Source organism: Passer domesticus, chromosome 6, assembly GCF_036417665.1.
Source record: "Passer domesticus isolate bPasDom1 chromosome 6, bPasDom1.hap1, whole genome shotgun sequence".
In the NCBI taxonomy this organism is placed as follows: Eukaryota; Metazoa; Chordata; class Aves; order Passeriformes; family Passeridae; genus Passer; species Passer domesticus.
In genome coordinates, this window is record NC_087479.1 from 15,503,398 (window position 1) to 15,527,543 (window position 24,146).

Consider the following 24,146-nt stretch of genomic DNA (forward strand, 5'->3'; position numbering starts at 1 on the left):
CCTGAAGGTGCTAATTTTGACAAAGTGTCAGCACTAAGACGTGAGGTTTGACTAATCTTTGCTATTACCTAGAGGTTCTCAAGGTCTTAAAAAACCTGTTAAGGATCTACAAGATAATGACTTAATACCAGTAGCACTGAATTTTATTCACTTTGCATAGCTTGTGACTGATGGCAGCACTCATGGGAATGCTGTTGAACTCTAAGAAGTTGTGCAAATCTGGACTTTAATTCAATCTGTATAGAAAACATTATACCAAGAAAATCTGTCATCTGTCTGTGAGATTCAATCTGCCAGCCCTGAGGTATCTCATTAATCAATTGCTGGTGAAAGACTGGTCATCACTGTAAGAGTGTAGATTCCTGAAACCACGTCTCAGCTGTTTGAATTTCAGCCTCTATCATCCCTCCTTGGAAAGTCTGTTCATGGTAAGAGCTGAAAGACTGATAAGCTTTCAGAAGGCTTGAGGGTGACATACTGTGACTTCCACAAAGGAGACATCTTGCCCATCCTCCAGGGAATGGTGGAAAGAGCGTCCAGAGCACTGCTTCTCCTTCTGCTACCAACCTGCTACCTGAGATCTCTGTAACAGAGTCAGTTATAATATCAGACACCCAGAGTTACCATATCTGAAACAGGGATATGTTTTCATACCTGTAAACTTTGTATTTGAGACTAGTAGGTGTCAAGCACTGAAGATTATTGTTGTTATTATTATTAGTCTCAAAAGTAATGAGAGAACTGATCAGCTGTGTCCTGTCCCAAGGAATAGGAGGCTGTACCATCACACAGTGAGGATGGTGCCAGGGCTGAGATGCAGCACCTGCAGCCACACCATCACCATGCAATAATTAATGAAAGGAGGCAGCTTGAGGGGCTGGACACAAACCCACACTAAAAACCAGCACTATGGCTTGTCTTATTACTCCTCTGATGTAATACAGATGATAGCTGATGATGATACAGCTTCAGCAAAACCCTGAAGAGGAGAGTATATCAGCAGATAAGGGAATTCACCACCTGGGAAGGCTCATTATATGAGCTTACAGTGTCCATACAACCGGCACTACCACAGAACCTTAACAGGCTCACCAGAAGCTGCCTTCATGGTACCATCTGGGGCCTGGATTTCATCCAAGGATATTGAGGCACAGTGGAAGCCAGGGCTAGTTTTTTTAAGGGCTTTTATCACCTAAAAATGCAGATAGATGCTGAATAAGCTCTCCAAGCTGCTTAGCTCTCAGCAAGTGTCTCAAGCCGTGGTCCAATCCACCTTATTTTGGACTGAACAGATCTTTACTGATGTTTAATGTTTACTAATCTGTTTACTGTTAACTAATCACTTCCTCCCTGTTGCTCTAAGGTGAGTGGTGGCCATTAGGTCACAAGGGAGGATGAGGCCAGTTTTCCACTTAGTGTCTTTGCTCTTCTGCACTTGCTTCCCTATGAGTTGCCCTCTGCAGTTTCACTGCATCACAAAGGAGCCTATTTCTCCCAGAAATTCCTGGTACTGATGATGAGCCCATCTTCTGCCCTAAAACAGCCTCTGAAACAGCTTGAAAGCAAGACAGGTTGACTGGGGGAGAAACTGTCTAGAAGACTCAATTATTTTTATACCTATTTTACTGCAGTGGACCTGGGAGGTGATATTGGCTATGGGATTGAGGTGGGAAAGTGCATGTTCTCTACCTAGTGAGTTCCAGTTTGGAAGCAACCCTTTATTTCTTTCAATGGTTCCTACTTTTGTTTGATGTTAAATGGCTCAAGGCACAGTGCCATAAGCCTGCTAGCAAAGATAGTCCTTTTCCCTGGCAGCTTGAAGAAGTCTCCACATATCTGATTCCCAGAAGCAAACTTCTTCCTGTTCATGTTGAAGTTATTCACAGAGTCACAGAATAATTTAGATTGGAAAAGACCTCTGAGATCATCAAGTCCAGCCTATGACCAAACACCACCTTGTCAACCAGACCATGGCACTAAGAGCCACATCCAGTCTTTCCTTAAATACCTCCAGGCATGGTGACTCCACCACCTTTCTGGGCAGGCCATCCCGATGCCCAGTCACACTTTTTTTAAAGAACTTCTTCCTAATGTGCAACCTAAACCTCCCCTTGCTCAGCTTAAGACTGTCCTCTTGTCCTGTTGCTGGTTGTCTGAAAGAAGACACTGACCCTCAGCTGGCTACAGCTCCTCTCAGGCAGTTGTAGAGTAGTGAGGTCTCCTCTGAGCCTCCTCTTCTCCAGGCTAAATAACCCCAGATGTCTGTGTGCATGTGTGTGTGTGTGCTTGTTGATGGAAATAACCCCAAGTGTGCTGAAATGGCAGATTTGGCATGAAGGTCCAGTGTTTTCAGGCCTCTTTTTTTTCAGGATGCTTTTTCACTTTCATCACTGTAACATGATGAGGTCACACAGTTTGGCAGGACAAGCAGATTGTGTTCAGCACTGATTTTTCCCCACTGAAGAATTGCAAGTGCTCATAACATGCCTGTGCACATCAGTTGCCACTGAAGAGCTAGACTGTGTGTTTGTGCAATGAAGTGGATGGTACTGGCACATCCCTGTGTCTCTCAGTGGTGCCTCTGTTCAAAAGAACTGAGAATTACTGTCTCCAGGTCAGTGTTGTGCTCTGCTGTTCTGTCACAGACCATGGCCTTGCTGCTGTGTTTCCTTGAATTGGTGGTTGACAAGAAGGTCAGGTAATTACAACTAGTTCTTGTAGAAATATAGCTGAAGTACTTATAAATGGGTCTGTCTATCCTATTTAAAGAATTGGGAAAGAAATAGGAACATTGCTGACACTCACATTTTATCCCTACACCTTCCAACCATTTAGAAAGCTGGAGCTTTCTCCTAGAGAAGGAGAAACAAGGCTGGAGTGGAAATTGTCCCAAAACCACCCAGTGAGCAAGAAGAAGAACTGAGCCTGGAACCCACCTCCCGTGGGGAATTTCTATCTTCTGCAGTGACACACTGCCCAAGTACAGAGAGGTTAAAAACTGTGTCATGAAATGCAGAAAATCGAACTTAAGGTTCTATATCTTCATACCCAGCTTAAAGCATCCTGGTTCTCAGAGTGCTAAGAACCTCTGGAAACCAGGTTGCTTCTAAAATAAATGCCAGGGTACTAATTAAACACCAAATGCTTTGGCACTTGTGACCTGTTTCTTAGAGGCACCAGATACCCACTAACCTGGTCGGCGTCTCCTCCATTTCAGAAAACAGGCCCCCAAATCCGGCAGGGCCCACCTCAGTGATGGCTCCCGTGGAGAGGCAGCACTTGGGATACCTGGGGGTGTCATGGGCTCTCTTGGTGCTGCCCAGCCTGGCAGTGACCCAGGCTGTGGAGAGCAGACAATGTGACCATGCCCATGGGCTCTCCCAAATGCTTGTGCTGCTGCAAGGAGGAGGTTGTGCCTTGCAAGGCACAGGCTTCAGTTCTCATTTGCTGGGGACAGAGAGCTACAGGGTGTGATTCAATCAGGGTAGAAACAATTAGTCCTTTATGTTGAGAGAGAATCAGATGGGGAGTGAAAAGCAGCGTCTCATGGGGAGAAAAACACTGGGCAAAGTCAGATCAGAGGGCACTGGCTGATGTGAGCATGCATTGTAAAGATAAGTGCCAGAGCTGAGTATTAACACAGAAGCTAGCTATGATGTAATCTCCTTAAAAGCCTTTCTACCACAAGGTCTATAAATGCTACTGCTTCTCCAGATCATGCTTTAGAGAACAGATTCTCCCTCTGTGCTCTCTAACCCTGCTCTCCTCCAAAAGACCTCAGCAGCTGAAAGCATGTTTTGCCCCTGTTCAAGGGGTACCTCAGTTCTGGTGGGCCCCATCAGCTTCAGCAGCAACCTAATAGGATTAAGGCAGGCAGGTCTGGATCTCAGCCTGTTAATCATTTGGAGCACAGACTTTCTCTTCCTACTTTGTGTGGCAATCTCTTTACTGCTATGCTCTATGCATATTTCCATATGTATGTAGAACTCTGAACTGTTCTCTAGTTTCCCTCTGCAATTGTACAAAACCAAGACAGGTTATCCCACAAGTTTAGTGTCAGCCATTCCAGGGCATCCTGTGAGATCTTGCCTTGTTTCTGACCACAGGGCTTGGCTGCACTGAGCTGCTGGGCATGATGGCACTGTGCTGGTTTGGGGCAGAGATCTGGTGCCTGTCTGGGAAGTCAGAAAGGAAGTTTTTTGTTTCCACCCCTGTAATGTGGTTCTAGCCAAATCAGTTGTTTGTGTTTACTCCCAAAGAAGAGGAAATACAATCCAGAGGGGAGGACTGGCCAGGAGTCAAAAGACATTTTGTTTTTCTGGCTTTCTCTCTGAGATGCAGTGAGTTTGCACAAGCCACTTCCCCACAATGTGCTTTACTTGTGTCTGGCTAACCAATATTTTTACCTATTATTATTTTATTTTGGTCCTAACAATATGTTCATTTTCTATAAGAATCCCAAATCTGTCAAGGTGAAACAGCTGCATGACACCAACCAAGAAAGCACAGTAACATGGAGTTTTAGTGAAATCTACTGCTGAACCCAAACCTAAATGTGTGCAGGTTCAATAACTCCTAAAGCTTAGATCTTGAGCATCACAATTAACCTCCCCCACCCAGCTGCTCTCTTCCTTACTGACTACTCATGCTCAGGTTCTTTCACCTGCAGTTCCAGTTCTGTTTCTTGCAATGAGCCATGCACTCCTCCTGTGCCTGTGACCTTCAAAAAATTCCTGCAGAACAACCCCTTTCCTTCACCTCCTGAACACTCCAGTCTCCAAAACTAAGCACAAAACTGTGTGTTTCTTGTTTCACAAGAGAAGTGTTTTTAGAAAGGATGAGAAAACTAAGAAGATGAGGCAACTGAGAGTGTAGAATAACAGTATCTACAGTGTAAGAGCTGCGGGGGAGGGAATTTCTCCAGCATCATTCCCACACATGTTTTTATTATAGCAGAAGTTCCCGCTGCGTAGTGATTGCAGTATCCCCCTTAGAAGTGTAGTAGGAACATATGCACAGAGCAGCTGCATGATATAAACTTGTCTGCAACAAAGTGTGATAAACAGAAGTATCATCTGCTACAGGAATAGCTGATTTCTACCAGTGTTATTTAACCTAGCTCCTCCAGGGAGGCCATAAATCAGGACAGGCTCTCTGCCGAGCATGCCGCTATTGCCTGGTTGTTTACCCAGCTGGCCCATGGCACTCTGGAAGTGGCCCTAAGCTTACAGGCAACAGGAAGGGCAGAGATCTGTAAGGGAGTAAAAAAAACCCCAAACACAGCATGAGGAAACCTGACAGGGCTAGACAAGCCACTTCTCCATCAGTCTGGAAAATGCCAGTCCTTCCTTTGGCAAGCCTGTCTGTCCCTGATCCCCAGCCCGAGGGCTGCCTCCTGCAGCCAGCTGTGGCTGCCAGTGAAGGTGAGCTCAGGGTTCCCTCTGGCCAAGCACAGCCCCAGGGCCTGGGCTCTGGGGTGCCCTGAGGATGCAGGTCATGTCTCCAGTCATGGCTTTCTGCCCCAGGAACACACAGCAAGGTCAGTCACACATTTCTTGGTCAGCCTCCTCTCCCCCATCCTCCCAGGAAATTTTCCACTTAAATCCAATAGTGTGGAAGGGAACACATACTTTGCCTGTTCTCACAATGTATTTTAGAATAACAGCTGAAGATCTATATTTGTATCAAGTCTAGCAGCACCACAAACTCCACTAGCAGGCTCTTTTAAAGGATTTGTTTTTTCCCTTGTTGGCTGCCTCTGAGTGTGAGCAGCCCTGGGTACACGCAGCACGTTCCTACTGCATGCACTATCCAAACACATCTGTAGCAGTCCCTACGTGATGGAATACAGCAAACTGAGGGGATGCTTCAGCTGACACTGACTCACAGCTCTCTCCCCAAGGCCCTGGGTTAGGTAACCAGTCTTGTTCCCAGAGAGCCCTCAGCCTCCAGGGCTCTGGAGACACTGATGCTGACCTGCAGCTACATTTCTCTTCTGAGCATCATCAAGCAGATGCTGGGACAAGGTCCTCAGCTGGCACCAGTCTCACAGCTGGGTGGACTTCTGCTAGTTTACATCACTTGAGCCCTTGGGCCTTTTTTATTAGCTGCCTAAGGCTTCATCCTATCATTCAATGAAATTAATCAGCATTAAATTAATCAGCACTCACTTTAGGGTGAATCTACACTGCTGGGGGGAGTGAAGGACCTTATGCAAAAGTAGACAAGAGGCCTCAGGCTCAGGACTGAAATCAGCTTTCTCAAAAAAGATATGAGCATGTGATGGAGGCTCTCCTTGTTTCTTGTGCATTACACAGTGCAATACCTAGAGTAAATATCTGAGCCTTGGCGTTTGTGTAACTTCCTCTGCAGGATTATTCCTCACAGAACCCAAATTATTTCATATTAATCAGGGGATTAATTGAACTCTATTCCACAGGATCTTGGATGAGATACCTTTATGGGAAGAGACTCAAACTGTAACACATTCAAATCCTTCTCCACATTTAACTGGGAGTTCAGATCGGACACTGAAGTGTCCTGAGAGTTTTTTTTTTCATACACCTTGACATTTGTAATAACATTTAAACTTCTCCATGTTTTCTGGCCTTGTCCCTGCATCCCAGTGTGATAATAGCTGCAGGAACTACTGTCTTCTCTGTCTTGCAAATAGGACATCAACATACAGTTTAAGTGAATATCAAAATAATAAATAAGAGTGAAGATGAGACCCTGTTTTAGCCGGAAGATTAACAGGTCTCTACAATATGTGACATACATAGAGATTGCTGAAAACACACTGCCTGCATCTTCCTTTTAATTTCCAACCAAGACTGATAAAACACTTGAGGCCCTTGGAATATGAGCCTGCCTTCAAAACAAAATCCTATCCTGCTTCCTAGCATGCTAATTAAAAGTGCATGGCTGATTCAGGCAGCCTTACAATAGCAAGAGAAATGCTGCAGGCATGGAGATGGCAGGGTTTAGCCTGTTGTGAGTATACAATATTAAAAACAGGCAGATGTCTCATAAGGGTGATTACGACAGCACTCTTGACCTTTCTGTAAGAATAGGAGTAAGAGCAAAAGAAAAACAATAATCAGTTTTGATTTATCTTGAAAGTGCTCTTCCTTTTTTTGGGCATGAAGTTGCTGTTGTAGAGAGGTGATGGGGGTCACTGTCACCCTTCCCCATCACATCACTGGACACTCACCAGCTGCTTGGGTCTCAGTCTGTGAGTGAATTGACAGACTCCACTGGAGACACCTCCCCGGGATTACATGTGGGAGCACGGGCCACTGCCTCCCTTAGCTATTTTCCAGCTCATCCCTGTCTTTGGTTTTGGCTTGGTTTGGGTTTTTTGCTTTGTTTTGCTTTATTCTGTTTTGTTTTTCATTGCTTTGCAGAGCTGGCTGCTGGGGATTGGCAGTGGGAAGGGATGCCCCGGTGCAGGCTCCTTGCCTCAGCATCACTGCCAAGAGCAGCTCAGGGGCACCAGCTCAGCGTGGCCCCCCTCAGAGAGCCCTTTCTGTCTCCTGACAGCCTTGGTTGTGTTACTTGTTAATGTCCCAGCATGCCCATGAAAAGAGCAATTAGCCTAAAACCCATATGGTAATGGAAAGTAATAACACTAATCAAAATAAATTATGGGAGCATTAGATTTTGAAATTATGAGCTTTATAAACTACAGCCATGACCACTAAAGATAACCTGATGGTGTATCCAAGGATTCAAAGTCCTGTTTCTAGATTCTGTCTCAGGCAGTACATGTATTGCTTTTACAACATACACAAAACTGTTTAATGCTTAACCCGGAAGATTTAAACAGCTTCATCACAGTTTTTTGTTGGAAGCTCAGAGCAATTTTGAGAATGACCACTGAGGTCTGATCAAAAAATATCAGAGAATTTATTGGGAATTTTATGGAAACATTATTTCCAGTGATAGAACCTTTATTTTTGTGCCTAGACATTGAGGGAAACTCTCAATAGCTGAGCTAATCTCTTCTGGTATGCACATTTCTGGCTAGAGCCAGCTGTGTACAGATACCTTCTAACATTAGAGTCACAGCTGTGTCTTTATGCTGAGTCTTCAAAACAAATTTAGTCAAAAAAGCAGATGTAAGATTTTTTTGTGATATTGAACAGTTTGATCTGAAAGCACTTTTTGGTTAATTTGTTTTTAATAAGTTGGATCCATCTACCCACTACAGGGCTGAAATGGGTTTATTTGCTCATTGTATTTATTTAAGCCTGGTGCCATTGGGAATAGGAGAAGGTGATAGACCTCTAAAAGTAAACCTAACCAACATTTGTACTTCATAAATTTTAAGGCCAAGAGATAAAAGGCATTGTACTCATGTGGACTTTCCAGAGCCAGAGCATTTTCTTTACTTATTCAAGTCTTATACTGAGTCCAATCTCTTTAGCTGAATTTAGACCTCTTAAAGTAAAAATAAAAAGGCTACCTTAAACTAAGTTTTTTGTTTAAATACTCAGCCAGAAATGATAGACTATGGTAAGGACTAATTATCCTTAATGATTATAATTACCCTATTTCTAATCTAAATATGTTTGTCTCCATTTGTGGTTGAATGCATTCCCGAATCATTTGCAAACTGTATCAGTTTCATCACCCTATTTTGGGGGCTGAAAAGGGAGGTCACTGTTAAAAACCACATTCTTCCAGCAATGACTTTCCATTTATAGTTAGATTTTGAGGCATACCAGCTCTCTGGCTTTTAACTCAATTTATGTGTGCCACACTTACTCTGTGTAGCTTTACAGTTTCATAACCCCAGCATCACAGAGTATCCTCTCAGCAGCCCAGTGGGAATGACAAAGGGAATGCTGGCACGCAGGGGTGTCCTCCATTCCCCAGGTACACCTCTGTGAGGGACAGCAGTCTGTGTTTCTTTGCTCAAGGGAAAGGGCACAATTTGGCTCTGAAATATACACCTTTTGGGGTTTTATAATGTGTTTGAAAGAGGTGGTACAAACAAGGAAGCAACCAGGAGAATTGCTCTCCTGAACTTCATCAAGGGTGAAGACGATGAAATAACTGGGCACTGACACTGTTATGGGTTATGTAGGACTTTTTCTGCTCAGTGTGTTTTGTAGTGATGCCAGTATCCCCCTGAGGAACTTTTGGGACCCATGTGTGTGCTCTTCCAGGGAGTGCCTGTGAAATGTACTGCTGTCCATGCCAAGTGCCAGAGGGTGCTGCAGGTGCCCTCACTCAGGGTAATTTCTCATCATGACAGTTCATTGACACCTGTGGGCTCAGCCCTTCTCCCCAGGTGCAGGTGATAAGCTGGGATGTGGGAGTCAAGCACAAGATGGAGAGGTTCCCCAGCCCCAGGGAAAGCTGTGAGCCCCAGCCCAAGGGAGCTGGCACATCAATGCCTCCCCAGCATCAAGAGCTCAGTGTGGGACTCACTAGGAGGCTCCTCTCTGAAGATGGAGTTCTTCCCACGCATCTTGCTGGTTCTTTGGGAAGTTCCCCTCTCAGCTGACATTTCTAGCTGCACAGAGGGGGCATCCATGGTCAGGCTTAGACTTCCTATCGTTATAAGGGGATTAAATGCAGTTCTTCCTCAGAGAATAATTGTGAGGAGAAATGCATTAAAGACATAGAAATGCCAGGTATGAGGGCTGTGTGAACACATACTGAGAAAGGCAGAAAAACACATGGAACTATGAGCTTATTGAAAAGGGAGTGGACATTTCAAAGGAAAAGAAGATTAGCACTGCATTAATAAGGAGTAGAAAGATAAAGTAATTTTTAAATTTGTATGAAACCGCGAGCCACTAAGGAACAGGCTTTGGTAGCTTCCAGCATGATTTCTTGTGCTTCTTTTTGATTGTCCAGTCTGGACCGTGGGGAAAATAACTGAGCCAGGTGGATTAGACATCACTTCCACAGTAGCAATTCTTATTTTTCTGTCATTAATGACTGCATCTAGGAGTAATGTTTACTATTCAATCCCACATATATCTGTTTATTCTCTGTGGAAAAATACTGTGACAAACCATCAAGGACTGCATGGTGTACAGACATGTGACAAGCCTGGCTTCATATCCTGTCTCTGCCATTTGTCAGTCTCATTTATTGTGCTGAGGAGCAGCCCAGTCTCACCACCATGTTGCTTTCTGATTAGTTTGGTTGATCCTGCCTTTGAAGAAGAACAAGGGCTAGAGAAGGATAGCCTCACTTCTCCCACCTTCTGTGCTCTCATCAAATTTTACATGGCACCTGCTGATCTATGTTTTTCCTTTTACTTCACTGCTCCCTTTTGTGTTTTTCAGGACAGCAGCAGAAGGGTAGAGTTGACCTTGACACTGCCTGCTCCTTCATGCAAACATTTTGTCATCTTTGACATGCATTCTGTTCTGGAATCTAAAAACATTGAAAACTTCCAGAGAATATTAAAATCATTAGCTTTATCAAAACACAGTAAATAGTTCCATCACCCACTGAAAGCAGACTTCCTCAACTGACACAGTAATAAAGTAGAAATTCAGTTGCTGGGGCACTCTGGAAGTGAACATTGTCAAAGAGGAAGCTGGGAACCACTTGTTTTCAAGCTGTTGGGTTTATTACTTTAATTGCTTCTTAAAGGTCTTCACCTAGTCTTTTCCTGAGGTGCTGCTGTAGATTCCTTGGGGCGAATATTGCCAACTCCTCTATATATCTTGAAATTGGAAAAAAGAAGTTTTCTCAGGAATTGTGTATTTCATTGTTTAATCTATTGAGTGATAATCTAAGGATATGCATATCTTTTCCTCAGAGGAGACAGAGGAGATGTCAGATCACAATAAATGATACTGGACTGATAATATATTTTAACTTGTGCAGCTATTTGTGATGTGTACTGGACATTCAGAATATCAAACAATGAGACTCATAAAAGAGCCTTTTGCTATATTTCATTCGCTCAGCTACTTAGTTGAGAATGTAGATAAAGACAGTCCCATCAACTGATTCATTATTAAATGTCACTTAAGGTGACCAAAATTCTCATGGAATTTATGTGGTTGCAGAGGCTGTGCTTAGGCTCTCTCCTCCCCCTGCAAACTGATACTGCTCTAGGCATTGGCTGTTACTCACCATCCTTCAGGAAATGTGTCCCCTCAAAGCATGGGAAAAGAAACATAGCCCTGAAGGAAAATATTTTAACTAAATGTCACCAGATACAAAATATTTCTTGGTTTGAGTGGTACTTAAATAGACAATTCTAACCCTAAATATAATAAGAAAAATATAATCATAATAATAGCTTATATTTCCACAAGTTAACTTTTCTTAATGTTAACATACCTTGACAACTGGGCTTAGAATTCAAAGGTAGTTGTAAAGGAAAATAAGATTGTCAACTATAATACTCTAAAATCAATTAGTAAACGTAATAGAACTCATATTCTTTTAAAACAAATCCCCCTTCCTCACTCCAAGGTTACAGTAATATTAGCTACAATACAGATTGGTAGGCACTGCTTTGGCTCCCAACTAACCTCCCCTAATGGGGTTTGAAAACGTGCTCTTATCAGCATAATATCCCTCTGTAAAATTAAATCTGATGCAGCTGGAGATGGCGAATGCAGAGGAAGAAGATGTTTCCCTCGGGTAGCAGAGCTGAGCCTTTCTCCTTCGTGCTGAGTACCAGGTTGTAGATAACACTGACACAGAGAACTTGGTCATCTTGGGACTCTGATAAGAAATATTTAGTACCAATAAGAGAAATTGATGGCTTGGGGAAAAGAAAGAAAGGGGTCCTAAATGTGAAATAACATCTTTGCATGTATCTGTGATCCTGGTGTAGCACTGTTGCGCAAGTAACTGAAGCATATTTGATAATACCCTGTTGATTTGGGAGAATTAATGTATTTTTCCATTCTCTTTTTACAGCTCCCAAGTCTACCTTTTGTCCTACTGAAGAGACCTGGTGGCCAGGCCTGGTTATTATCATTGCAGTATGCTGCGCCACACTAGTGTTCCTCTTTGTAGTTGTCATCATTTGCTACAAAGCCATAAAAAGGTAAGGCTCCAGAAGACTTTACTGTGCTTAGGGCAATGCAGCCCCACAAAGGCTGACCCAAGACTTGTCTCATGATATCATGTTTAGTTTAAAGTCATCCAAAAAGCAAAATGCATCCCGTAGCCAGTGTGTGTTTTCATTGGAAAGTCACTTCATGTACTGTATCCTGCATGTGTAAAGGGTGTAGCTCAATGCAGTCATGGGCAGAAGGAAGAGAAAAACTAGAAACAGGACAGAGCTACATTGTTCAGATTAATCAGAACTTGCCCAAAGTCAAATTGCTGCAGGGTCCTGGTGAATGTGGAGAGCTTTGGCTTGGCCCAGTGTAGAGGTAGGAAACACTGTACTGCTTGTGTTTGAACACCACTTCTGGTAATGTTCAAAATTTACATGTGGGATGTGAGATTCTTTGCCCAGGTCCATTACTAATTTTAGCATGTCACATTAATGTAAACCCTTATAACTCAAAGTCTATGGTGCTATGTGTGGTTTTTCATTTGGAAACCATACTTCTAATTTATTCTTGCTTCAAAATTTTAATCTACAGATGAAATTCAAAGCCTTTTCTCTCTGTGAAGCCTATGTACCGCAGTGTGTAGTAGCCTTTTCAGCCCACTGTCTTTGCAATAGCTGCACTTGCCTAGGCCTCGAGTAGTTAGGCGGTATTGACTTCAGACACAGAAAAATATGAGTGAAAATAATTGCTTCACTTAAATAAAAATTTATATTTCTGCTGGAAAAGGTCAAAACTTAAACATTTCCATTTTAAGGTTCCAAATGCAAGTCCGAAGTGTTGATTTAGTGGAGAAAGTAATTTGTGGAAATTGTAGGCCAGGTGGATGAAGGTTCATTTCTCCTCTGTTGTTTATAGTATGGCTCTGACAACATCCCACAGCTGAGTGTTCGTGGGGTCACTGTTTTATACTGGGAGGGTCTTGGCTGGGAGCTATTAGCATATCCAGGAGACCCAGCCTGCAGCAGAGAATGCAGGATTCCCATCCAAAGCTCTCATGAGACTCTGCAGTGACATCTGAATTTCAACTTGGAATACATGACAGTTTTTTTCAATTTCATGTTTTCTGAGTGATAATATCTTGGAGTGATGGAAAAAAGAAAATAAATTAAAATACTTTTCATGGAAAATGTTATGTGCATGCAACGTGATTGCAAGATTTTTGTTGAGCCTCAGTGGGGATATCACAACGGTGAAGCATTGGACATGTTTTTTGTGGTTGTTGAAAAATTTATGCAGGATTTGAAAGAGCATCAAAAAGGGAGAATTCCACCAAGAGAAAGTATCTATTTTAGTTCTTATTAAATTTACATCAGTATTTTTGCTATTCTAGTTTAGCTAAAATGAATGTTTATTATTTTGGGGGAGCCGGAAACTTTCACTCTAGCAACTGCACTTCAAAACATTATCTTTGGAGGACTGAGTTTGGCATCCAATTGAATTGGTAGCACAGTGCAAAGTCTCACACTTGTAGTTGCTGGTCTACCATTGCAGCTCATTTGTATTTGTCAACCCACTGCCAAATTGCAAATAATTTGTGTCAAGGCTGCAAAATATTTGTATGAGAGCAGTAACTCTCCAGGGCAACTTGTGCCTCACGAGGAATTGCTTTTCAAATCTGCTGTGATGCTGGTAGATAGGAGCAATAGATGGGAGGAACAGAAATTAAATTAAAAGAGACAAATTTAGAGCTGCCTTGCAAAGGTTTGGGGAATTCACACACAGTCTCATGCTTCGTTTCAGTGCAAAATAATACCACTACTTGATGAAGACACCCATTATTTGTCAACAGTATGAATATCAACCTACCAGTCAGCTGCTTGAATAGGCATTAGGCTCAGAGAAGAGTGGAAATTCCTCTTAGATCTTCTTATTTTTGACATTCACACTGCTGACAAATGCTAAGCCGAAAACTGCTCAGATGTGGAATGGACAGCTATGAAAGAAAATCGTATTAATTATAATTTTACAGGGTAACTAGAGCATTTCTTTTCATCAATGAGTCCTTGCTAAGACAGTTCTGCTAAAAGAATGCCCTGAAGGGCCTGGCAGTATTCCCCAGTAGTTCAGGTTTCTTGATCCACTGTAAAAGATATCTATCAATAAATGCTGGGATATAGGATCAGACACTTCACACGAAAAGCATCTCTGGCTTCAACAGAGTGTTATTACATATTGTTGAGCTGAATTAGCTTTAGCCAATGTGAGAAATCCTTCACTCTGTTTTTTTTTGCTGGAAGGTAGAAGTGACTAGAGAAAGAGTAAGGGGATTAATCTGGGTGATGCTGAAGCCAAGAGTTCCTCCAGTGTGTTCCCAGCTTTGGGCTCCATAACCATGCTCTGCCCTGTCCTTCCTCATACCTCATCCCACCAGCTCTCCTCTGCCCTCCTCCTCCTGGGCCCTCCTTCCTGCTCATCTCCTGGAACTGGGACTTCTGTCCCTGCAGCACCTCTGACAAATCTGTCTCCTACCTCCACTGAAGAGTGAAGTAACAGCAGTCCTCTGGCTGTAGAGTGTAACAAGGGTTAAATGCTTTAGTAGGGAAGTGCAGGCAGGGATTTATTTGCATTGAGTCTGGCTTTGTAGTATTAATCCCTCACTTTCATAAGAATCAAATTTGGAGCAAAAAGGAAAAGAAAAATCCTATTGTGCTTAAGCTGAAATCTCATTTACTGGTTTCAAAGGGCCAGACCCAGTCAAACTCTCTTATGTCTGCTTTTCTGTAGCAGGAAGAGAGGTAGTGACCTCAAGGTATCATAACTCAACTGTGTTTTCATTCAATCTATATATAAACTATGTCTTCTGGGGTAGTTTGTTTTCCCTCATAAAAGCTAAAACTTCAGTGTATCACCAACTTTAGGCACTAAAGCAATTTGTAATTAAATACAGCCTAGTGGATTGGTACTTCTTTGTATACAATAACTACCAGAACCAAGCAAGTATGCTACTACCTCCATCTCTGCATCTACCCTGGAAATACTCAGGTTCTTCCATATGAAATGGTCATAAGAAATGCTGAAATCCATCCCAGTGATTGGAATTGGCCTCTCTGGTCCACAAGGGAACTTTCACCAAGTTGCTTCCATCAACTTTAATACTCATCAACTTTAATACTCAGTTCAACTCAAAGTTGAACTTTTGGGGAGATAACTATGGAGTGATATTTCAAAGGTGCTTCAAGCAACTTGTAAATTTCCTCTGTGTGCTGCTGGTGACTGCAGCATTGGACACTATGACTGGCACACCAGGTACGGGTGTGTGCTGCTGCAGAGGTCAAGCACCAGAGGAGACCACACCTGCTATTATGTTGTGCTGCAACATGGTTGCATAATGAAAGCATCCTCAGTTTGGCAGTGGAGGAATAACTGTTTTCTGTGGTCTTGGTGTAAGAGGGGTATTTCAACTTTTTAAAAAATATGTAGTTTTTCTTTTAAGAATCTTTTCCATAGCACATCAGAAAAAAATTAGCAATACTCAGCACCATCTGTGACATTTGTAGATTTCTAGGACAGATTCAGTGTAAGCAGTGGGACTTTCCCATACATTTCATGGATAAAAAAGTGATCGCAAAACCAGTGATTTCTGTAACACATAGAAAGAATAGATTAATAACTGCTTCAAAATCTAGAATGCTTCCAAGTAATTCTGTACCATGTCTTTGTCTGTGAAAACCTGCCATTCTCACTCTTTCCCCAAAAGACTGTAATCAAGAAGTAAGAGCAGAAGGTCTAAAGACAATCTATAAACTAACACAGGGTGGAGGGGTGGAGGAAAAACAGATTATTTTAGTATTATGTGATTTTTGGGTTTGGAAAAGTGCACCATGAATGCCAGCAGTTCTAACAAACCTTCATCTGGTGTAAATCAACGCAGATTCAAACACAGTCAGTGGAATTAAATTCATTTTAACCAGCTCTGAAGGTGACTGTCTCTGAAGCTTTTTTTAACATCTGCAAGTACCTGAATAATAGTAAGGCACTAAGACTAGAGGGAAGAGGGAAGTAAACACAGTAAAGAGGATTAACGAGGCTTGTTTGGTAAATAAGCAACTGAGATGGGGGAGAGCGGGACAAGCAGTGTGTAATCCTATTTCTGCAGCTCACTGGTGTGTCAGTGTCTGTGAGGGGAGTAAGATATTTACATAAAAGGGAAAAATAAATCCCTGGCTCCCTGTATAAAATTAAGATAACAGAGCCATCTGTCAAACCTCGAAGGGGAAAGCAAAGCTGAGCATCCTGGTCTTTATGACAAGTGATGTGCCAGCTATTCAACCTGTCAAGGGGTGTTTCAGATGCCTTTCAAACATGTGAAAGATATATGCTCAGTATCTCTGGAACATCCCTATAGTCTGGGATGACCCATGAGCAGGTCACTGTGCCTGGTGATGTGGCTCCTTGGTTCTGCTGGATTTCAGGTAGGATGGATCCATCTGTTCTCGGAGGTACTGCAGGGTTTGCTGCCAAAGAGCCCTCCTGCTAGATCAGCAGGGAAAGTGGGCTGATGATAGCCAAGCTTTTCATGATATACCTTTTATTCACTGTTCTAACTTTGTGAAGCCACTGTTTTATATGTCTCACAGCCTGAGAAAAAGGTACCATAAATGCCTACATAGGCACTTCCTTAGGTAGGTGCTGAGTTCACCTTCAAATAATAATTAAATGGAAGAAAATATTGTACTGAAATAAGATGTCAGGTCATATTTAAACTGTCTTAAAATTCATTGCTCAGGTATTTTTAGGGTGCTTAGCATTGTGTATGATTTATGGCCCCTGTATACTGCAAAGTCTAGTTTCAGAAGCAGGAGCGAGGTTCTGAAATTTGGCTTTGTTTAGCAAGATACTTGCAAGGTGAAGACACTGAGACTTTCTTAAGGAGGCCAAGAACTGGTAGTGGGGGCTGTGGTGAGGGTGCCCCATGGTGCAGGGATTTATGTCCCACTAAAAGTGCAGGTGATAGCCCTGCACTTTTTCCCCAGCCACTTTTGTATCACTCACTCCCCCAAAGAGAAAGAACTGTGTAGTCCTCTACATGATCATCTCCTGTGAGCCACTAAGCACGATCTAGTCCAAAATCAGTATTAATTGCAACAAAACAGTGCTGTTTAGCCTGAGCACAGAAGACAGAATCCTAAATGTACTTAATTGTTTTGAAGAGCAATTCACAGCATGACTGGTGACAGACAGGTCAAGGTGAATTGAAATTGTTAATCTCTCCTATTCTCCCTGACACGTTAGAGGAGTTTGTACTGAAATGGTGCCTTAATTCTTTGCAGATGAAGGGAAAGACAGTAATTACTCAGAAGATAGAGTGAGATAGTCGGTGGAAAGGATAGGTTTAGAACTCCTGTTTGAGTGGGAGACACCCAAAGGGAAGAAGAGGGTCTGTGGAGGCAGATCTCTGTGCCTTTGATGCAATTCATTGATGCCAGACCAGATCAGCTCTGCAAAAGGGATCAATCTCTAAGTCATCCCTAAGAATCATATAAAGGCCCTGGGAATGTTACTGAGGGCAGCTGAGAAAAAGGCAGATTTTAATATTTTGGAAAAGTAAGGAAAAGATCTTTGCATTGTGGCCTGATTCCACTGTCTGAATGTTGATGTTTATCAACAACAGGATTAGTATCTACCACTAAACACCACTGTCCAGGTCTTCTGTCACCTCTAACCAAAGCCCAACATGCCCACATGTTGCTCACCCTCTATGCCGAATCATCTCCCAGTGGTGAATTGACTCCCATCCTGGGAATGAGGCTGCAGATGATCTACTAAGGACAATTCAAATACCTTGAGCAACCAATCTTTCTGCAGGAGATCCCATTTTTTCATCATTGAGAAATGAGTTCATAAAATCACAGGATGATAGATGTTGGCAGGGACAGCTTGAAAGCATCTGATCCAAACTTCTGCCCTAATAGAGTCAGCTAGAGCAGCTTGCTTACATCTGTGTCCTTCTGGGTTTTGAATATCTCCATGGATGGAGAGGTTTTGTTGGTTTTCTTGTGTTCTTTCAAATTTATCACTATTTACTAAATGAAATGTAGCCTTGCTTGATGAAAACTGAGTGCTAATACAAGGAAAATCAATTGTTCTGCCAAACAGTATTGAAGTCTGGATGTTGGTTGTGCAACAATTTTGAGGGTAGTATTTATGAGACAAGCTGTTGAAGAATTTTACAGCTTGACCCAAGCCCAGTGGAGATGCCGGAGCTCTGCTGTGTTTATTCTGCTGATTCAGTGGCATCAGTGGGGATTTCGGACAAAGGACTGGTATTGTGTGTGCCCAATGTTTTTTGGGTGCATCAAGATGGAGAAGGATTGGTGTAATTTTTTAAGCAGAACTGCGAAAGAATTGCAACTACTTGTTAAGCTCTTTTGACAGTTCAAAGGCTGATGAGTGAAGTGGATAAAATAGCCTATTACTTGGAGAGATGGCTCAGCCAAGCCACATGGGCACTGCTGTGCAGAGCAGTTTGTTTTGCTCCTGTCTGTGCAGAATGTGTTGGTCAGAAAAGCAGAAGGATCTGCTCTTCAGTGCTATCAATCAATTACATGTTTTTGTAACTGTTGTAGGGCAGGATTGCTCTGTCTCTTCTAAGTTATGCAAACTCAAAATTCTGCTAGGGAGAAAGTTTGTGGTCATAAATGGATAAAATGCTCCACTGTTTCTCATAGCCAGGAACACTGAAAGCCTCCAGGAGGCTTTAGTCTTGAGCATAAAACAAGTGGTCCAGTTGTTTCAGAGAAAAGTCTCTTATGGATTGTTATGCACTTGTTTACTCCTAATTTGTGATATATTGACAAAGCTGCCAGCAGAAGTCTGTAGAGAATTATGGTCTGTCCTGTGACAAATGAATTTTTCAGTGTGACCAGAAACAAACTTGCCATTTTTTCTGTTTTCTACAGCAGATGATGGTGCCACATCAAATGGGCAGAAGTCTACTCATACAGCCAAGTATTGTTGAGAGTTACTGCCTCAGTGCAACTCTGATAGCCATGGGTGGATTTTACACACTTGTGACAGAATATAATGCTCATGCTGTTCTAATTATATTGTTTGCAGCCTTCCTGATTTACCCCAACACAAATAGAAGAAACAAGTTAATACTAGAGCTTTGAAACATGTAGGAGAGGTGCAAGGCTCACCATGATGTTTTAATTACATTTTTTTCTAAAGACAAAGATATATTTTTTTCTTAGGCATTCATTAAATTTTTTAGCCAGTCGTACTTTTTGCAAGCTGATGTGAGAGTGCTTGTGGCTGACCATGTGAGTAAAAAGCCAAAGCTGTGGTTGTGGTATACCTAGAACAGTGTGCAGAGACATTTGAATAAACTTTCTGTCTTAATTATCTGGAGTATCTGAGCTTAGGACTGAGCTTACAAGCTGCAAGAACCCAGCAGCAGCAGCCTTCAGTCCCTGGGTCAAGTGGGGGTGTAGATCCATACTTCCACTCCTTATCACCCAGAAATTCCCTCTGCACAAAAACAATCCCACAGAAAGCTCCTTGCTGGCCTTATTGCCCCCGTTTGCCTTCTGCAAAGGTTTTGCAGTGCATTTTGAGTAAAAGCAGTAAAGCCTGACTTCTCCACTGGCTGAATAACTGCAGCTCCTGGTGAGTTGAGTTGGTTTTGAGGGTCCCAACTGAAAGGAGATCACATCTCACACCCCCTCACCTTGTTCTGCTGTTTGCTGCCTACAGCTGAATTGTCCAGAGGGAAAAGGCACAGACAGGGTCCCCCTCTGTGTATCTGTGACACTCATGGGGTGCACACCAATCACAGCCACACCTGAGCCCCTTGGACCCGTGCTGCCACTGCTTGAGGGGCTGCACAGTTTGATTTCTGCCACCTCTGCCCTTCCTTCTCCACAAGCCCTGTACTTAGTGCTCAGTATTTGTCGTGCTGTGGGGTTGCTAAGCAGCACACAGCTCCCTGCTCGGAGAGCCTTGCGCTGAAGGCGAGACACGCGGTGGGTCAGCGTGGGCAGAGCTGGGAGGGGAGAAGATGGTATCTGCTGGGGTGGTCCCTCTCCACGACCCCCTTGCCTTGCTCTCACTCCAGAGTCCCCTCCATCAGCAGGCACATGGCCACCCCCTCTGTGTGGCTGGGCTGGAGAACGATGCTGCTGGTTTGTCCATCTTGGAGAGCTGTTGGCTAATTAGACGTGCCAGAGAACGTTCGTGGGGATGAGCATCACAACATCTGCTCCCCAAGCTCATGCCAGGTGATGGAGTGAACAGAGGGGTCTGATGTGTGTGAACAGCTGTATGTAAAGAGTCTGATCCCAGCTGTGTGCGAGGTAAGAGTGAGAAAATAGGGTCATTCCTCATTCCCGCCTTTGAAAGAGGCCATGAAAAGAGGATCCACGTGGAGAAATTGTGCTGCCTTTGATGTCCGCTTTTTGAGGCAGTGGCAAGAAACCTTTATGAAAAATGTTAATACTCCCAAGCAGCTGGAACTGTAGTTTCCTTCTTTCTTTCACTTGCTCTGAGCCCTGAGAAGCCAGTGTGGAGACTGGCTAAACTCGAATTCTTCCTCAGAAATTGTCCCCAGTTGCAATTGTCTAAAGTTCCACAAAACCAAACTTTTGCATAGACATCAAAGTGAGCGGGACTTGCTGGTTTCTCTTTCTCTTCATGGATTTGTCCCATTGCACACCTGGAGCATGGGAAGGCTGGGACCATCCTGTGCAGTCCGTGGACATTGTGTTTGTATTCATCCTGCAAAGAGCAGGGTCTGGCTGTGAAGACTCTTCATTGTGAGTGGAGAAAGCCAGAAGCAGCTGCATGAAAAATCAGTGGTCTCAGTCTGGTTGAAGGCAGAGACAGATTGCCTCAAGTGCAAAGTGCTCTAGATAGCTGCAAAGGTCAGTTAATTTTATGAGTTTTAATTTTCTTCTCAGCTCCTTGCATTTATTTGTGTTGCAGACACTCTTCTTTCAAAGATATTTCTCTAACAGAAGATCTGCAGGGAATTGTTCATCTCAACAGAAATTTATCATAATATTTAAATAATGTTGTGAGATTTTATTTAAATGATTCTATGAAATAGCAGTTTCTTCATTCTTCCATCATTCAAGTTGTGCCTATGTTTGACAGTGATTAAATGCCAAGGTAGTTATCTGCATTCAGCAAAATATCTGGACAGAAAGTACCATAATTTGGGGAATGGAAAAGTCCATTGCCTAAAATGCCAGTATCTACAGGCACTTGAGTGATGAGGGTCATGCTGTCCTTGAGAGAGAGCAAAAGAGCATGGAAGAACAGCCCTTGCTCATCTCCTCTCTCTGTCCCTTATTTTTGAAACCCCACATTTTTCAAGTACTGATGCCCACCCTGATCCAGAGCACAGGCATTAACAGCCATTCATTTTGCAAACATGGTAGGGAATTCCCGGTTGTTTTTTTTTTTCCTCTTCCACTCTCCCTTCCAATATGGACATGTTTTTGTAAGGACATCTAATATTTCTCCAGTTTTCCTACTTAGTGTTTGTTAAGCATTTTGAAGATAGCAGGCATCGAATAGTTGTTCAACCTGGTCCAGAAGGTCTAGAGAATTTTAAAGAACTGAGAGAGACCTAGGTTTGGGTTTCCACTGGTGTTATTGTATTACAGAGTGGCAAATATGTTTGTTGCCCTCATGCCAGCACCTGTGAGAACATGTATGTCTCAGTTTTGTGGGGGCAGATCATGCCTAATGCAGTAGAGTTACAAATAATCCCATTTTTCTGTGTGGAGCATACATTCTCCACTCCCAGGCTGGTTCTGCAGTGCTTAGCAGAGCACGGTGCACTGTGAACTGAGCTCCAGCTGTGCCTTAGGTGCCTGCACTGCTCTGCAACAGGACAGGCCTTGGAGGAGCAGGAGTGTGCCCAGCTCATCCCCAAAGGGCTCTGCCAGTGCACAGTCCACTGCCAGGCATGGCCATGGCCATGACCATCCTCCAGACATCTTTTGGCTTTGTTCAAAGTGCCTTCATTTCATGCATTTAATGCCTTTTTTTTTTAATTTATTTTTGATCTTGTTTAGTAGCTTTTTGCCAGTATGAGAAGCTGGCATTATGAGTTCATTTTTTTACATTAGTCCCATTCATTTTTCTCCTTTTAAAATCAAAACATATTGACAGTGTATTTTCCACTGAGAACACCCAATGGATAATGTCAGCTGTAATATCCCTCCAGTCAATAAAACCTTTTAAAGATCATTAGAGGGAATGCAAAGGATGGGTTATTATGTGAGGGGTCACTGAAAGTACTTTTATCAATTATGTCAGTTAATTGTCCAGCATCATAATAATAAAGCTGCTTCTCTTCCTTAAGATTGGTTTTATGTAGGAGCATAATTCTGAAGTTAGCTTAATTGAAGACTTAGTAGGAAATGGGATTGCATCCATCACCTTTGTCTGCCAGGGGCGGATCTTCTTCCTGTGTAACATCAGAACAAATCCTCCTCAAGTCCAACAAAGTCTGTGGAATTACTCTGACTTTGCACTGCTGAAAATAAATGGAGACTAAATTCCACTTCTTAAATTTCACATGTGGCTCAGCAATCTACTGTAATTACTTGCAATCTGAACAGTCCAAATCCTCCCTTTAGACATACCCAGAGTGACTGCAGCAGGCTGAGAGAGGTGCACTTCTGCAGAAAGAGATCTGCCCCCATGCTTTGCAGCCCGAGTACAGCCCAGGGAGCCTCTTAAGTGCTGATGAATGGCTGCCCAGCAGTATGGGTTGTTTTTTTTTCCATGAGAGAAACACTCAGCAAAGGCTTAATCCATGCACAGAGAGGGGAATTTGAGTGTGAACCATCCCAAAACAGAAATCGCCCACATGCCAGCAGGGCTTAAATATACTCCAGGAGCTGGTCAGCTAAAATTGGCTGTGAGGCAGAGCCAATCTCACAGGCTTCAGAAAGCTCACGTGAACACCCAGAGGAGAAGAAGCTCTCCTTGGGAGCTGGTATCTTGGAGCTATGTCAAGCTATCCTGCAACATGATTTCCAGAGCTGTGAAAGAGAGTTTCTCTTTTTGCATAATCATCCTAGCACTATATAGAGCACTTGCAGAGATATTCTCCCCCTCTCCACACAAGAGAGACGGAAAAGATCTGAAGATCTTAAAAATTGAATGGTTATTTGCTCTTGTAAATACTATTTATCATCTGACCACTGGTTCAGTTTGGCTAAGATTGAAGCATTCAAAGGTCTCTAGGGAAAGAATGGCCTTTTCTGATTCATAAAAGACTTTTTATGTGTTTTCATAAGGGGCAAAGGGGCAATGCTGCTTGAGGAAAGAGTACTCCATCAAATGTCTAAAACTGAAAATAACCCAATATACATAGTCCTTTCAAATGCTGCAGGTAATATCATCCAAGACACCTATAACACTTTCTAATTTGGAAGAGTAAGTAAAAAAAATGTATTGTGATAAAAAGTAATAAACACTGGGACAAGACAGTTTGTAGGTCTTTTAGATGCTGGACTATCCAAGTAACCTGAGTGGAGATGGAAATATGGGTTATACATGTAAAAGCCTTGGGAGACAAACATTGAGCTGTAGTGAGTGTATTGCCAAAAATTGTCCAGATGGAGCTGCTTTTTATTATAACTGTAAAACATTTGCTTTGTATGTGGGAGTCAGTAGAGCCAGTAACCTCTTCCTACAAGTAATGAATAGTGTACTGCCTGTTTTCTGGACAGATAGATGGTCACATATGGCCTGTAGATAATTTAATGGAGAAAAACTAAGGTTCCAGAGAATTTTCATCATTAGGGTTTCTTCTTTGAATTCTGTCTTTACATTGTCAAATAAAATATATCCAGTCTGATTTTTTTTCATTTGTCTCTGAAACAGTGGAAGGTAGAAGTCAGAGTGTGACACTTTCCATGATTCTGAAGATTTTCACCAGAGAAGTGTCCCTGTCCAACATGAGCCCCGTGAGTCCAAGCCATAGCACCAGGCTGGCCAGCGAGGCTGGTTGTGTGTGGCTGCACACAAATTTAATGGCTGTGTCCCTGAAAGCAGCTGTTGTCAATGCACTGAGCTCCTCTAGCAGGAGTCCTCTTCACAAACCAGTCGTAGGAAACAACTTTTCTTGTCCCA

The 24,146-nt window shown here is 42.8% G+C and overlaps 1 protein-coding gene across 3 annotated transcripts in view; it reads left to right on the forward strand.

The window, feature by feature from the left end:
• PRIMA1 (proline rich membrane anchor 1) overlaps window positions 1-24,146 on the forward strand; it is a 48,470-nt gene that overhangs the window by 16,680 nt on the left and 7,644 nt on the right. For all 3 annotated transcript variants that reach the window (XM_064423512.1, XM_064423513.1, XM_064423511.1), the window contains one exon: window positions 11,908-12,037. In XM_064423512.1, coding sequence (XP_064279582.1) covers window positions 11,908-12,037 — 130 coding nt within the window. The remainder of the gene's footprint in view (window positions 1-11,907; window positions 12,038-24,146) is intronic.